The sequence below is a fragment of the Callorhinchus milii genome, unplaced genomic scaffold, assembly GCF_018977255.1.
Source record: "Callorhinchus milii isolate IMCB2004 unplaced genomic scaffold, IMCB_Cmil_1.0 Scaffold15, whole genome shotgun sequence".
NCBI classification, from domain to species: Eukaryota; Metazoa; Chordata; class Chondrichthyes; order Chimaeriformes; family Callorhinchidae; genus Callorhinchus; species Callorhinchus milii.
In genome coordinates, this window is record NW_024704756.1 from 14,988,806 (window position 1) to 15,005,453 (window position 16,648).

General features: G+C 48.0%; 1 protein-coding gene across 1 annotated transcript in view; it reads left to right on the forward strand.

The window, feature by feature from the left end:
* The window catches only part of tenm1 (teneurin transmembrane protein 1), a 224,442-nt gene extending 215,501 nt beyond the window's left edge, over positions 1-8,941 (forward strand). Inside the window, exons 29-31 of the mRNA XM_042340827.1 lie at positions 249-1,857; positions 6,628-6,770; positions 8,129-8,941. Coding sequence (XP_042196761.1) covers positions 249-1,857; positions 6,628-6,770; positions 8,129-8,941 — 2,565 coding nt within the window. The remainder of the gene's footprint in view (positions 1-248; positions 1,858-6,627; positions 6,771-8,128) is intronic.
* Positions 8,942-16,648: the final 7,707 nt, after the last annotated feature.

Here is a 16,648-nt window from a genome sequence, read left to right on the forward strand (position 1 = left end):
TTTGATGGACCCCTTTCACTTAAATGGTCGTTAAGTTGCTTTTGGGGCAAATTACGCATGGCAAGTGGAGCGAACCGCTCCGAGACGTTCTGACCACGTGCTAAAGGCACTACGTCAAAAAGTGCACGGTTTATCCCAAGCATTACAGAGCGAAAGTTGCCGCATGGTCCTGAACAGGAACTGAAACGAACCGTTCGGTCGGTAGCTCGGTCTAACGTCAAGTAACCCGTGCTTTTGTTTCCCGACAGTCTGTGACACTCCTCCTGCACAGCCAACGGCGTTACATTTTCGACTACGATCAGACCAACCGCCTGTACTCGGTCACCATGCCCAGTATGGTGCGTCACACCATGCAGACCGTCTGCTCCGTGGGCTACTACAGAAACATCTACACTCCCCCCGACAGCAGCCCCTCCCTGGTGCAGGACTTCAGCGAGGACGGGCGCCTCCTGCAGACCCTGTGCCTGGGCACCGGGCGGCAGGTGATCTACAAGTACACCAAGCTGTCCAAGTTCTCTGGGATTCTCTACGACACGTCCCAGGTCAACTTCACGTACGACGAGAGCGCGGGCGTCATCAAGACCATCCAGCTAATGCACGAGGGCTTCACCTGCACCATCCGCTTCAGGCAGGCGGGGCCCCTGGTGGCCAGGCAGATCTTCAGGTTCAGCGAGGAAGGGCTGGTGAACGCCCGCTTCGACTACAGCTACAACAACCTGCGTCTGACCAGCATGCAGGCCATGATCAACGAGACGCCGCTGCCCATCGACCTGTACCGGCACGACGACGTCTCGGGCCGGACAGAGCAGTTCGGCAAGTTCAGCGTCATCTACTACGACCTGAACCAGATCATCACCACCTCGGTCATGACACACACCAAACGCTTCAACGCCAACGGGCAGGTGAGGGAGGTCCAGTTCGAGATCCTCAGGTCCATCACCTACTGGATGACCGTCCAGTACGACAACATGGGGCGCATGGCCATGTGTGAGATCCGAGTGGGGACGGACACCAATCTGACCAAGTACTCATACGAGTACGACCCCGACGGGCAGCTCCACACCGTGTCGGTCAACGACAAGCCCCGGTGGCGTTACAGCTACGACCTCAACGGCAACATCAACCTGCTGAGCTACGGCAACGGCGCCCGGCTGACCCCGCTCAGGTACGACCTGCGAGACCGCATCACCAGGTTCGGGGAGGTGCAGTACAGGATGGACGAGGGCGGCTTCCTGCGGCAGAGAGGGGGCGCCGTCTTCGACTACAACTCCAACGCCCTGCTGGCCCGGGCGTACAGCAAGGATACGGGCTGGAGCGTGCTGTACCGCTACGACGGCTTGGGGAGGCGAGTGGCCCGGAGGAGCAGCGGGGGTCAGCACCTCCAATTCTTCTACGCGGATCTGGTCAACCCCACCAGGGTCACCCACATGTACAACCACAGCAGCACCGAGATCACCTCGCTCTACTATGACCTCCAAGGCCACCTGATTGCCATGGAGGTCAGCAGCGGGGAGGAGTTTTACATCACCTGCGACAACATGGGCACCCCCTTGGCCGTGTTCAGCAGCTCCGGCCAGCTGGTCAAGCAGGTCCAGTACACGCCCTACGGGGATATTTCCTACGACTCCAACCCCGATTTCCAAGTCATCATCGGGTTTCACGGAGGCCTCTACGACCCCCTGACCAACTTGGTGCACTTGGGACGCAGGGATTACGACGTGCTGGCCGGCCGCTGGACCACCCCGAACCACAATCTGTGGCGAGACTTGAACAGCAACCTCTTCCCTTTCAATCTGTACTCGTTCAAAAACAACAACCCCGTCAGCACCATCCAAGACATCAGCCAGTTCACCACAGGTAAGCAAGGCGCACGCACAGCACCAGACAAAGTTCTCACCCAAGTTCTCAGCCCGCGGTGAACATTTTGTCACAAAATAAATGCGCGATTGAGTGGAACTGCCATTATGTTCTCCGTCTCGGTCTCACTTTTATGTCCTGGGCGACAACTTCTTCCCATGCTTCCCCTCACGCTAACAAAATTGGTCGTCTCTCTTCACGGCCGTTCACGGGAGGTTGCTGGGTGCCAACTGACTGCCCAAATTCGGCCACAAAACGAGTGGGGGCAGGTCAACAACAACAACTTGCATTTATTTGCTGTCCTTCATGCGGGGCAGCGCCTCTGAGCGCTTAACGTGGCACTGTGTGCAGTGCATCACAAAGCGAATTCGGGCAAATGCACTGTGCGGTGTACCCTGTGAAACGCTTTGAGATGTGCTCTCGAGGGGAAAGACGCTGTACCAAATGTAAAAGATCATTATTATTATTGTTGGAATGATTGGAATGATTACTCTTTCCCCAAACCCCCCCCCATCCTACTTCTCTTCCCCAACCTTCTCTTCCCCAACCCCCTTCCCCCTTCCCCCAAACCCCCCCCCCCCCCCAACCACTGGACTGAAATTACGAAAGCGAAATTACCTATTTTCTTGACATTTTGAAAACTGTGCAAGACAAATTGTCTTGCTCAATGCAATTAATTTCTGAATGTGAAATGAACCCTACCCAACTTCTGCCTGGGAAACCTGACAAAGAGATCATCTACTTATCTGCCATTGCTATCCCTCTTACTTTGCCTGTGGCGGGGCCAGTGACCACACAAACTTATAAATTATGTAATAATAACTAATAACTGCATGAAATCGGAAAGGCATGATTGTTACGCTATCATAACATATTAATGAACTACGCCGGAGTAGACCCAATTAGATTAATTGGAAAGAAATATGTTTTCTTTAGCGAGTCGGAATGACAAGGTTACAAAATATGCAAGAGTGAATTGAGGTGAGGTGCGAGATACTGCGGTCTGGATTGATTAGTGCTGGATGTTCTTGTGAAATGTAGTTTTAGGGAATGTTTGACCATTAAGCTCCTTGCGCTTCCATGAATTATACAAATGGGAGACGGTGGAGTAATAAAAATGCATTAAATATGTCTCATTAACCCCTGACCTCAAATCCCTTTAATTCTTTCCTTCTGCAATAACAAGACTCGGCGACTTTCAAACTGGGCCAAAAATTATGAATTTCATAAACTTAGTGTGAACTTCGGCAATCGATAAATTGCAAACTGGGTTGTGCTTGCGAGCACGAGTGATAATTAACACATCACGGGCCTCAGTTTTGCTCCTAACACGAGCGGTTCCAGCTAACACTTAATAAGAACCATGCTCGCACTCCACGATAAGCCTTTGCTTGTTGAATTAAATATATCTTCATATAAACTGTGCCCTGTTTAAAGGCTTGCTGAACAATTGGTTTGCTCATGTGCTTAACTGATCCCTTCATAGGACTATCCAAATAAAAGCTTTGATACGCAGACTTCAGACGCACACAGAGCACTTGTAGACTCTCCTACATGATGGGTTGAATTGTTTTTTGGTTCAAACACATTAAATAGGAATACAGTAACACTAAAGACTTTGTCAAAAAAAAGCAGAGCAAATGTTATCAATTCCGAGACAGATTTTTCATCTCCCCCCTCCCCCCCCCCCACCCAACCCCACTCAAGATCAAAATAAATTTAGCGAGCACTAGAAATGGGCTTTCTAAATAATTAATCAATTGTACTCTCGAGATTACTGAGGCACGATCACTTCAGTCAGACATCCCAGGAGAGACTCTCTGCCAGGGTTTCTACCGCGATCCTTATGGAGAACAGACGAAAGGCAGAAAGAGACGAGGGTTGATTGAATAATTTCATGAAATCGGCCAAAGTTGTCAGTTGAATTCATTTCGATCCAAACCCTTGTGTGGGTTTGATTCCCTTCTCTATTACCAACTTTGTGTAACTGACCAAGTTTCTATTCCCTCGGAGACCAAGGGGATGACTTTTGCATTGGTCCTTTGGCTGTTCAACCGCTCAAACATAAAGGTCCAAGGGTGAAATTTACAGCCTTTCCCATTTGCGCGTCTCAGACTCCTTATTAAATAGTGCAAATCCACATTTTGCCGTTGAGAAATTGTGCAAAGTAGACACCCCTGTAACACAGACGGATGGGCTGAGCAGCCGACTTGTTTTTATTGCCACTTTTGTCACAAGATGATAAGTTCAATGTCTTTCTGGGTTGCGGTTTTGCTGAACTTTTCTCCAAGTGTGCTTGAGGTACTGATTGCTCTGATAATTCCCCTCCTCCCTCGTCAAACCTGCGAATATTTTAATCTTCGGGAAGCTGTCACGGTTGTCGGAATATACATGGCACAATGATGGATAATTGTGCCCAAAATGGCTTGTACAGACTGTAATGAAGTAATTTGATTCAGAGAGTGGAGGTTCATGCTAGGTATTCAATCAGTGTGAAATTAAAAAAAAAAATTCCGCCACACTCCAGACAGTTGCAAATGCCGTTGCTAATCTGCTTCAAGAAAAAAAAAAGTTCTTCTCCATTTCATTTGTAAACCGCCGACCGTAAATGGCAATATATTCCGAGTCATACAAAGTGCGCAGAGCCTGAAGCAAGATTCTCCCTGCGTTATGTGGAGTTAATAACAGTTTCAAAAGTTTGTCATGGTGCATATATCATTCTCCTATCCTCTCCCTCCTCCCTCCTTAGTGCTACGTGCTCCAACTAAGCAAAACTTAACACGGTGGTTGAAAGCAGCAGCGCACGTTGCCAATAGGAAAGCAATGGCAGCACTAACAAGGCAAGGCACGCTTGAAAGAGCAGTGGACTTGAGCTACTTACATCCGGGGAGGGCAATACCCTGTGTCCTGCGTGTCAAGTGTATGGATGCTTATCTAAGATCAAGAGTAAGGGACGATAGTGCTGAATTATATGGAGTAACATTTGGCTGGCCATGTGTTAAAGGTTACGTTACAAACTCTGAGATCGGATGACTCAATAAGCCACTGGTTTGTGACATAATCAGGGGGTCCCGATGAAGGAATCGCTTTGCGTATAACAACCCTCAGGTAGCTTCTGTTTTGTATGTAGAAATACATGCTCTGTAACCCTTCCATGCGGCAAAACCTTTTTAAAGGGAGCAACCTTCGTATCGACCACGTGGTATAAAACTCAACCTAATTTGTCATCCAATTGACAAAGGCGCTCAGAAAGACCTTAAGAGTGGCTGATGTGGGAAATGGAAAAGCTCTCGTTTACAGTTACTTACAGAGTAGTGCTTGATGCAGAGGTTGAAGGAGTAATTCTTCCCGATTCTACATCAATGGGGGGTGGGGGTTGGGGGTGGGGAGAGATGAACTGCTGTGTGCCTGAAATGGGAACATTCCCTTATCAACGTTGCATTAAATTAAATTCAACTTTATTGGATTCCCTGTGTCCCTCACCTTTTGTAATCATGATAATACTTAACAATGACAATAATAATAATCCTTGCATTTGATACAGCACCGTTCAGGTCAGGAGGACGTCGCAAAGCATTTCACAGGAATCGTTGTGAAATGTACTGACCGTGTCTTGCGGGCGATTGCAGCAGCCAATCTGCGCATGGCAATGTTCCTACCACACCAACAGCTGTGAAGTGAATTTACCCGGGGGATTGTCGGGCAGGACAGTCGGAGAGTCTCCCTGCAATTATCAAAACAAAGTTCAAAAAAGCATCCATGATATTAGCCCAATCTTAACCCCTACTCCCCCAACCCACAGGCTCATAACTCAAGCTAATTAGGTTCCACAGATGGGCTGAGTACTATAAGGGGCCATTGTGCCTCGTGAAGGGATTGATTGTCTCTCACTGTGCTTATCTACATAATCTTCAAGCCTATTTTCGTCCAGTTATTTATCCAGTTCTCGTTTCAAGCAGTTAATCAACATGACATCAGTTGCTTTTACATGGGAGTCTATTTATGCTCTGTGTGGGGGGGGGGGGGTGCGGAGGAGCGGGGGTTCTTCCAATCTCCGAGTGTATTCGAGGCTTGCTAATTTTGTCTTCGTGCCCTTCAGTTCTGCAATCATAATCACCTGATTGCATCTACATTATTCATGGCCTTTTAGCATTTTATAAGCCTCCATCATATCCATTCTCAATCTTCTTTGCATTGTTGGAGGCATCGTGCTTTGGGTAAGATGTTAAACCCATCTGCCTGCTCAGGTGGGCATTAAAGATCCCAAAAAGGAGAAGGAAGTCTCTCTCACATCCTGCCAACAATCCCCCAAGATAAAATTGGTCATTGGCTTCGTGGCTGCCTGTGGAGACATTACCCTGTGCAAACAGGCTGGCGCTTTCACCTACAAAATACACAGTCCCTACACTCTACGGTAAATGCTGTGAAGTTTTACGTTGCCCTCATGACGCGAAAGGCACTGTATCATAATAATATATAGATGTAGAAGCTTATCATATTCTCTCTATTATTATTATATATATTATGATAATGTATATTATGCTGTACCATAGTAATATATATGTTTAAACTTGGTTGAAAACCCTTCACTGTCCGGTGGCATGGGATGTTCTTCTGACATGAAAGGCGCTATACAAATGTACAGTAATTCCGTTATTGCAGTTGTATCAAATGCGTATTATTGTTCAGGAAAAAAAAAGCAAGCCTTTTAATAGCTGTGTCCGCCAGAGTAACACTTCTCTCTCTCTTCCCCTCTCTCTCTCTCCGCAGATATTGGCAGCTGGCTACAGCTCTTTGGTTTTCAGCTCCACAACGTGGTGCCAGGGTTTCCCAAACCTGAAATGCACACCATGGAACCCACTTACGAGCTACTGAAGACTCAAACCAAAACCCAAGACTGGGACCCCAGCAAGGTAAGGCTTGGCAGGGGTGGGTGTTCCAATGGGCCAAGTGGCCGCAGTCCTCAGTTCCGTTAAAAAAAAATCTAATGGGAAGATGAGATCAGATGAGCCGAAGAGCCTCTCTCTTCGGCCGACCCGATCTTATGATTTCCAGACGGCTGACGAAAGAACTGCCATCTCCCCGTGTTTCGTTATCAAAGCCGAGCTCTGGTAACGAGTAAAGGCAGCGGGTTTCGTCAATGCAAAGCACCCGCGGTGTTGTGAGACGTCTCAATGACGTGATAAGGCACTAAATCAAACGCAACGATTATTACGCAACGTGGAGTCCTGTAGCTCAGTGGTTGGAGCACTCGCTTTGCAAGTGAGAGACCTGAGTTCAATTCCAGGCAGAGGGCCAAACCTTGGGCAAGTTTCCTTACTCCACACAGAGCCTAATAATAATCCCTCCAAAACCAAAAACAATAATAAATTGGTCATTTTCAATCTAAGACTGTTTGTGGGACATTGCTGTGCGCAATTGGCTGCCGCGTTCGCCCACAAATATACAGTCAATTCACTTTACAGTGTGTTCTGTGAAGCGCTTTGGGACGTCCTCCTGACGTGAAAAGCGCTATATCAAATGCAAGGATTATTATTATTATTATTATTATTATTATTCGATTAGACTGAAGCATGGGGGTAATTTGAACATGCCGGGCACAGTTGGCAGGCAACTTCAAAGCCATAAAAATGGGAAGCGCTGAGATCATCGGGGTGGCCAGCGAGGACACCCCCCACCCCACCTCCCGCCACCCAAAAAAAAGTCTCTGTTCCACCCCCGCCCCTTGAACCCACTGTAATCCAGCAGCTCAGTGGCTAGAGCGCTCGCCTCGCAAGCGAGAGGAACCTGGGTTCGATTCCCGAGCGGTTCGGGGCGAAACGTTGGGCAAGTTTCCTTACTCCGCCCGCCGGCGCCCGCCCGTGTTTAACAAGCAGTAAGGTAACCCGGTCGTGAGTCGACCGGAGGACGGCTTTATTATCCACGAGGTGGGCGGGGGAATAATAATAATAATAATAATAATAATCCCTCGAGAAAACAATAACGTTTCCCGGTCACGTCAATCAATCCGCCAACCGTTTGCGGGGGGAGGGGACGACGATTAGCTGTGCGCGATCGAACTGGCGCGTTCGGCCAACGATCTCCCCCCTCCCTCACCCTCACCCCCTCCACTCCCTCCCCCACAGTCACTATGCTTTACGGTATATCCCACAAAGCGCTTCGAGACGCCTCGAAGAACGTGATAAAGGCGCCCATTGTGTATCAATGATAATACCCTCTTCCTCTCTCTCCCCCCCCACCACCCCCCCCCACCCCACCCCCCTCCCCTCAGGTGGTGCTGGGGGTGCAGTGCGAGCTGCAGCGGCAGCTGAAGAGCTTCATCTCGCTGGACCGCCTGCCCCAGGCCCACGGGCGGAACCCGCGCGACTGCCGCGACGGCGAGCGGCGGCCGCGCTTCGCCGCCGCGCCCTCGGTCTTCGGCCGGGGCGTCCGGTTCGCCGTGGCGGACGACGGCGCGACGGCGGCCGAGATCATCGGGGTGGCCAGCGAGGACAGCCGGCGCCTGGCCGCCATCCTGCACGGGGCGCGCTACCTGGCCGGCCTGCACTTCACGGTGGACGGGCGCGACACGCACTACTTCGTCAAGTCGGGCCCGCTGGAGGAGGACCTGGCGGTGATCGGGCAAACGGCGGCGGCGGCCACGACGACGGGCGGGAGCGGCGGGAGCGTGAGCAGCGGCGGCGGCCGCGTGCTGGCCAACGGCGTGAACGTGACCGTGTCGCAGATGACGTCGGCGGTGGGCGGCAGGACCCGCCGGTTCGCCGACATCCAGCTACAGCACGGGCCGCTGTGCTTCAACGTGCGCTACGGCTCGACGCTGCCGGAGGAGCGGCGGCACGTGCTGGAGCTGGCCGGCCAGCGGGCGGTGGCCCGGGCCTGGGCCCGCGAGCGGCGGCGGCTGGGCCGGGGCGAGCGGGGCACCCGCGCCTGGACCGAGGCCGAGCGGCGCCAGCTGCTGGCGGGCGGGAGGGTGCCCGGGTACGACGGCCGCGCCGTGCTGCCGCCCGAACAGTTCGCCGAGCTGTCCGACAGCCCCGGCAACGTCCGCTTCGTGAGGCGCGGCGGCGGCAGCGACGAGAGGTAACAGACACTCCCGAGGAGAGAGAGAAAGAGAGAGAGGAGAGAAGAAAAGAAAAGAAAAAGAAATGATAATTATTGATTATTGATTGATTATTGATTGATTGATTGATTGATTGATTGATTGATGATTGATTGATTGATAACGCCCGCCTTTTACAGTCACCAAAGACTGCCTGTTTTTAAGACCCCACCCCCCCTCTCCCCCCTTTTTCGTGTTGATTTTCTTGCCGTACTCTTTTTTCTAGAATTATATATATATATATATATCCCGTGTAACATTATATATATATATATTTATCTATCTATCTATATATATATTATATTATAGTATATTATAGGTATATTATGGTATAGTATATATATATATATATACATGTGTGTGTGTTACATATATATATCTATATATATATTTATTATTATTATTATATATTATTGTGATGGAGAAACAAGTCGATTTTTTCAAGCTGCTGCCTTTAAAAAAAAATTTAAAATTAAAAAAAAGAATTTCAAAACGTGTGATAAAAAGATTGGTATTTTAATAAATACCCCCACCACCCAAACACCACCCCCCTCCCCCCCCCCACCACCACCACTGTTTAATATTCCTTCAGTGACTGATGATGTGTGCGAAAAAAAAAGATTTCAAACTGACCCCAATTCAGGTCAACCCTAAATCTGTACTGTATATAGTTCCAGGGCTAACGTACTAAAAAGGAGGGGTGGGGGGTGGGGGGGTGGGGGGGTGGGGTGGGGGAAAGAGGTGGGAGGGAGGGGGGGTGGTAGGGGAGGGATAGAGGAGTGGGGGGGAAGGGGAGGGAGGGCGGGTGAGAGGGGAGGGGGTGTAGGGATAGAGGTGAAGGTGGGGAGAGAGGGGAGGGATAGGGGTGAAGGGGGGAGAGATGGGGGGAGAGAGAGGGGAGGCGTAGCAATAGGGGTGAAGGGGGGAGAGAGGTGGGAGGGGAGAGAGGGGGAAGGGGGAGAGAGGAGAGGCGGTGGTGAGAGGGAGAGGAAGAGGGGAGGGAGATTGAAGGGGGTGGGGGTGGGGGAGGAGGGAAAAGTGGGGAAATCGAGTGTGTTCATTTCATTCCTGTATTTTGCCTCCTAATGGACCCCCCCCCCCCCCGCCCGCCCGCCCCCACTCACTGGAGACAACGCCAGCTGTGTACCCTCTAAACCCTCCATTGGCCTCGAGTGAGTGACGTGATCTGGCTGCACCTGTCGACAAAGATGTCTTTTATGGGGGGTGGGGGCAATGGGATGGGGATGTGTGGGGGTGGGTTGGGGTGGGGGGCGTTAATTCTGTTCATTCCTGGTCTGTTCTCGTATTGTTTTTCTTTTGATGAACTTAAAGTCACAGGTAAACCGTAAAGAAGACCCTGTGTGAGCCCCTGGGGTTTCTCTCTCTCTCTCTCTCTCTCTCTCTCTCCCTCCCTCCCTCCCTCCCTCTCTCGCATTTTAAAAGGCACGTCTTTTAGTGCGTTCATCGTCTCTCGTTTATCAAATCGTTTCTCTTCTCTCTGTATTCCTTTCGTTTTGTTGAGTCGTCCGATTGTGTGGAATCACTCAGTTTACAGGACATTCGTTTGTCTGTGTTGTCTCTCTCTCCCCCTCTCCCCCTCTCACACTCGCGCTCTCCCTCTCTCTCTCTCTCTCTCGCTCTCTCTCCCACTCTGGGAGGCCTGTTCATTAACAAGGAATCCATGCGGAAGTGTAATAACTCGTTAACATATTTTCTTGTGATTAATTTTAGAATGTGGTCTTGACACAAAAAAATGTTGACGCATATTTGAAGTATATGAAGGGTAAGCCAGACAAGCTATTAGTATCTTTATGTTGTGACGTTCAGGTAGACATTACTAAAACGCTAGCCAATTGTGGGCTGCTAATCGTTCTGTGATTTTCATGTACTGAGTATGCGATTGGCATTCAAGCAAGATATGATGGAGGTTAATTATGGACTTATGGAAACGACTGATTCTGTATGGAAATTTATAAATAAATGTAGCACAACAGGGCTGGAAATCCAACTTTCATTCAGTCACTGATCCACGGGGCCGGATCTGTCGAAAACCGTTGCCAGAAGATTATTTTCATTGAAGTTCGCACAATATTGTGGTCTCGCAGGGATGGGCCACGGTTGCTGTGTCACAGGTGAAGGTGTAATCGGACTCGTCACGTGCTGGAGTCCTGTAGTTCAGCGGTTAGAACACTCGCCTCGCAAGCGAGAGGACCTGGGTTTGATTCCCAGGCAGGGCAAAAAGTTAGGCAAGTTTCGTTACTCCACACGTCTCTGTTTATCGAGCAGTAAGTAGGAACCTGGTTGTTAGTCGTTTGAGAAATCGCATTTCCGGGGGTAACAATGCCTTAAAAAATAATAATAATTTGATCACTCAATCCACGACTGTTTGTGGGACTTGGTATTTGACCCAGGGAGCAACATGATGCCAAACAAGGATATGCCAAGGAAGGAGTTTTACTGTCTCACAAGAAGCCGGCAGACTAACGATCATTTGAGCAGATTGACAATCATTTGACTTAACAGTAAATCAGGCTGTTTGTAGCAGACCAATGCAACACACTCCTGTTTGTCTCCTTTCATTTCTAATGTTATCTGACAGCAGCGGACGATTGAAGTAGAGAATGTGCTGCTAGGCAATGTTTCCGTCAGTGGGAATCATGTTGGGAATATCATCCAAGTGTCAGTGAATTCACCAGACGGCATTTCGACGGTTGGAAAAATTGGAAAAAAGTGTCAATGTCAACCTGATCTCAGTCAATCATTCCAATCCATGTCAGACTCAGCGAGGGCGAGGTAGGATAAGGGAATCCTATTAATGAGGATTATTATTATTATTATCCCATTGAGCATTATTACCTATGTCACCTTTGCGATCTTGGCCCCCGATGGGATTTCCCATCACGATTGTGTCGCTCACCATCATAGGCGAATAACATGTTTCTCTTCACGACTTCAGAACTTTCCACACGCGCAGAATGAAAGTGCAATGCATTGGTGACGTCCTAGCACTTTAGCCAACAATATAAAACCATTGCCAGCGTCAGTAGAGCCAGAGAATGGTCAGTTAATTACGTCATCGTTCATTCTCCCCATCCAAACTGGGCACAGCCCATAGCTCCCCCTAATTATGTCTGCTGCAAGGAGTAAGCTCGTTGCATCCGATCGGTACACTGAGCAGATTAGCTGCAGAGCCCGACTGAATTCCATGACGTGATTCAGGAATATGATGATCACTGGCAAAGAGAAGGGAGGTTCTCCTGGTTGCCCGGCCAACGATTCCCCCAGATAAATTGGTCATTTACTGTGTGACCCACAGCAACAATTTTACATTGATATAGTCTCTCACATCAGGAGGACTTGTAGCTGCAGATCAATACTTGACAGTAATTTTTTGTGAGGCACTTTGAAACTGTTGGATATGTATAGGTGTATATATACGTATATATCAAATGGTACTGGTATGTACTGACCGGTATATCAAATGTTTTATTGAGAGATTTGGGATGTTATATTTGATGATATATTAAAAATAAATGTATAAAAGTGTATATATATTTTATATAAATGGTATATTCAATGTTAGTATTATTATTCTCACTACAATGCTCAAGGTGTGTGTCGGGGGTTGAAGGAGCTGTGGTTGGCATAGACTGTAAAGTGCAGTGATTGTGTTTTTTGTAAGTGAACACAGCAGCCAGTTTGCACGCAGCAATGTCTCCTACAAACAGTCATTAAGGGAGTGACCAATATTATTTGTGGGGAATCATTAGCCAGGACAGCCAAGAAAAGAGAAACTCCCTTCTCTTTTTGCATAGCGCCACGGGATCTTAAGAGGGAATCACACAAATATGTGATGACAAAAAATATAAGAGTCTGGGCAGGGGGGAGGAGGAGCAGGGCTTGAATAGGTCTTTCGAGGGCTGAATGTGCCAAATGGCTTCCTTCAGTGTCGTAAAAGCCTATGATTCTCTATGAATGAGAGGCTTGTTAACACTTAAAATGGAGCTGTGTGGGGAGAGGAGGTTTTAACTGTGTTGTAACTCAGGAGCTCGAATTGGATTGAAGCCCAAATAACCAATTGAAAGGACTAAGGACCTTACAAGCTGCTCAAATGTGATTTGGCATGGAATGGAGATGAAGTGAAGAGGATGCTCACAGAAGATGGTGGATTTGGATTTATGCAGGGATAAGCCACAGTTAATCTGCATAATAACACGGGCGCTTGAGGGAAGGAGAAAGAAGATTTAATTAAAGATCAAAAAAAAAATGAATCGACGATGGCAAAATGCTGTTACGATGGTGAGCGCTTCGGAATATCAATTAGAGAATGAGGACAAGAGCAGGTGATGGAAAGGGAGACGGAAGAGAACAAGTGGGTCACGGAGTGAATGATAGGCATCACCAGTCACTCTGCCCCTAACTTCTGAAACTCCTAACCTCTATCCCTCTGCCTCTCTCCCTCTATACCTCTGTCTGCAAATACCACCTTTAAACCTACCTCTTCGACGCCCCCCTTTAGTCACCTCACTCGCTCAGCGTCTAACCCACCATGTAATAATAGGCTAATGGATGCAAGTTGTACCAAGGGGAAGGGTGGCTGAAACTAGGACACTGGGTTTCGTTTGTAAAGCAGCTTGATGCTGGGATGATAATAAGCTGGGTTTTCCAGAAGGATAAGCTCAGACGGGCTGAAGGGCCTTTTTCATCCAAACCAATCTTGTGATCTTTGACTCTGGTATAATTTGTGGAGAGGGGAATGCTGTTTATCCCATCGAATAAGAAACATCGCACTTTTAGCCTCCTGGTTTCCTTTTGTTAAAAAAGTAACTCATCCACCCAAACCATATAACTTACTGTCAATAGGAGAGGCAAACTAAATGTGTTTTTAAGAAGCAAAAAGTGTTTAAGAACCAGAAAACGTTTGCATACTTTCATGGAACAATTTGGTGGAAATTGCTAGGCATTTTTTGAGTTTTACGTTCATGTTAAAAAATTATACCTTTGCGTCTGTTTCTTTCACATGGTTTCATCGAAAATGATTCAGGCAAAAGGAGAGCGAGAAGAATATAATGGATTTACAGTGCGTTTGAAACAATTTCTGAGGCATTAGTTCCAGTTTTGGAGGCGCTGCTGGGAAGCGTGGCTTCCGATAACTCCGCATCTTGTGACACGTGCAAGTTGCAAAAGGATTTTCATGCAATTCATTGCCCACACCTGCGTGGGACCATAGTCAGATATTCACTACAGCATTGACAATAATAACAATAATAATCCGTACATTTGATAGGGCGCCTTTCACCTCGGGAGGGTGTCTCAAAGAGCTTCACGGGATACACTGCAAAGTAGGCAAACTTGGCAGTCAGATTGCTTATAGCAATGTCCCACTAAAGCCGTGAAGTGAAGCCCTGTTATAAATGAGTCCCGGCGTCCTGGCTTCAACCTATTCCAGTCATCGATTAGCCATTCCTAAGATTGCCCTCTGCAACTCTAAACAGAGTACATTTGTTACACTGTCTTGGTGCATCCCAAAATATTGTTCTGGGGATTCCACGGTGCGTGATTGCTTTGTGCAGGCGGATCATTTAAACGCTTGCAAATGAAGAAATCTGTCATGGAGCCAGCGAAACGGAGACTGACTCACTCCGCGTTCGTTGCGACCCTTTGGGAACTCCGCGCATGGAGGCAAGGCGAACAGAATTCGAAAACGCACCCATCCCTTAAACAACAGCACTCTTGCCACTGTCACTTGAGCGCGCTACTAATCCTATGTGTAATTAGTGCCATGATTGGCGAATAGAGAGGGTGACATATGTCGGTGCTTTTCATGCTCTGTTTTGAAACGATTTCGAAATGAAACATACTTAGGTGATCGTAAGTGGCTGTCAAAATGTCACTGGGCTAAAAACACAGCTGAGCCGTTTCTTCTTATTATCTCAGTTTATTAGAGACCAATAAGTAACAAAAGACACAATCCTGGACTGAGGAGAAATTCAAATGGAAAAGGGCAGTTTTTGGATAAATGACCCCAAAAATGTGGCTTTATGGACCTCCTTCTCCACCCCACCCCCACCCCCCACCCCCACCCCCGCCCACAGTGCTTCCCCAAGACTGACTGGACAGGCTATTTAAACATCTGAGGCTTGTAATCTCCCTGTTCCTCTAGTTCTTGGTACGTCCTCCCGATGTGAAAGGCGCAATGCAAATGTAATTTGTCGTTGTTCAAAGAAATGCAGAGGTTGCATTTAAACAAATGGTTTAAATAAAAATAATAATAATAATCCTTGCGTTTCAGATAGCACCTTCCCGTGTCATCGAGACGTTTCAAAATGCTTCACAGGACATACTTGTCAAGTGGATTGACTGTATATTTTGTGGACAGAAGGTTTATGCTTTGTATTTCATTCCTACTGTAAATTTACTCCAGTGCAGTGATGGGGGAAATTACATCGATGGAGACGGCTTCCTCTCACACAAGAGATTATAACCGAGGTCACGGCGTGTGACCGTTCAGATAGACGTTAAAGATCCTGCGGCTATTCAAAATATTTGAAAAGAGAGGGAGTTTTTCCCGGTGTCCTGGCTGACAATCTGTCAGATAAAATTGGTCGGTGGCTTGGTGGCTGCTTGTGGAACATTGCTGTGATGGGTGGGTGAGTGGGAGGTGGCGGAGTCTTGAAATTTCTACTTCCCTCCAGGTCGTAGCAAAGTGTCCAGCCCCGGATGTGGAGCGCCAACAGTGCTTTCCTATGCTGCTTTACGTTTGCCGGATGAAACTCCGCAAAACGTTCAGGAACGCTTTACCGCGGCGTTAAGTCGTGTCGCTAAGTAACACCGGGTCCTAATTTTGTTTGCGTCTCCTAGTTTGTTCATTGATTGTTTCCCCTGTACTGAGCAGTGTGTGTAGTCCCTCTCCCTGTCTTGCTCTGCTGCGGACCAGTGTGTAGTGGAGTCGGTGAGCTGCCCCCGTAACAATCAGACTAAAGCGTATATTTTTCTATGAGAATTCTCAAGGGCTCTGCTGCCACACGCCATTGCAATGACGGTTAGTTAACATGTTTCGCATTAATGAGCGTCTTGAGAGAAAAAGGGAAATAAACTTTCACTTTACGGCTTCTCTTGTTTCGTTCACTTTCAATTTTCGCTCCTCGTTCTGAACAAGTTTTCGATCCTTAACAAGTTTTTGGTGTAGCTATGTGTTGCCTTCCGCGGGATGAGCGAACAGTGGCAGATTAGCGCGATGGTTAGTTACCAGGCCCGTGAGCTGCCATGAATTATCATGGTCGAGCAGGTTTGCGACCGAGCTATCCATTTGCATTACAGAGAATACACTCCTCTCTCACTGGCAAGACGTGAGCTATCGGGAAGATTTACTGCATTAGCAATAATAACCGGATGATTAACAACTCCACACTTGAGGCTCCTGCTCTGCTGACAAAGTCTCTTTCATCTCCTTTCAATGGAAGCTGTGATAAATCCCTTCCTAAACTTTTTAGTAGATGTCTGGCTACAGTGCAAGGGCACTACAATTGGCTTTGGAGTGTGATAAATCGGACTGTTCCTCATCGCTCTCCCAACAAGCTGTGGTTTGAACATAAACGTACGTGGACATCAAAGGCTCAGAATTCCGGCTCGTCCTGGCCTGTAGGTCCATTTTGTCTTGAAATGTAATCGAGCACTTTTGATTTGTTCTTT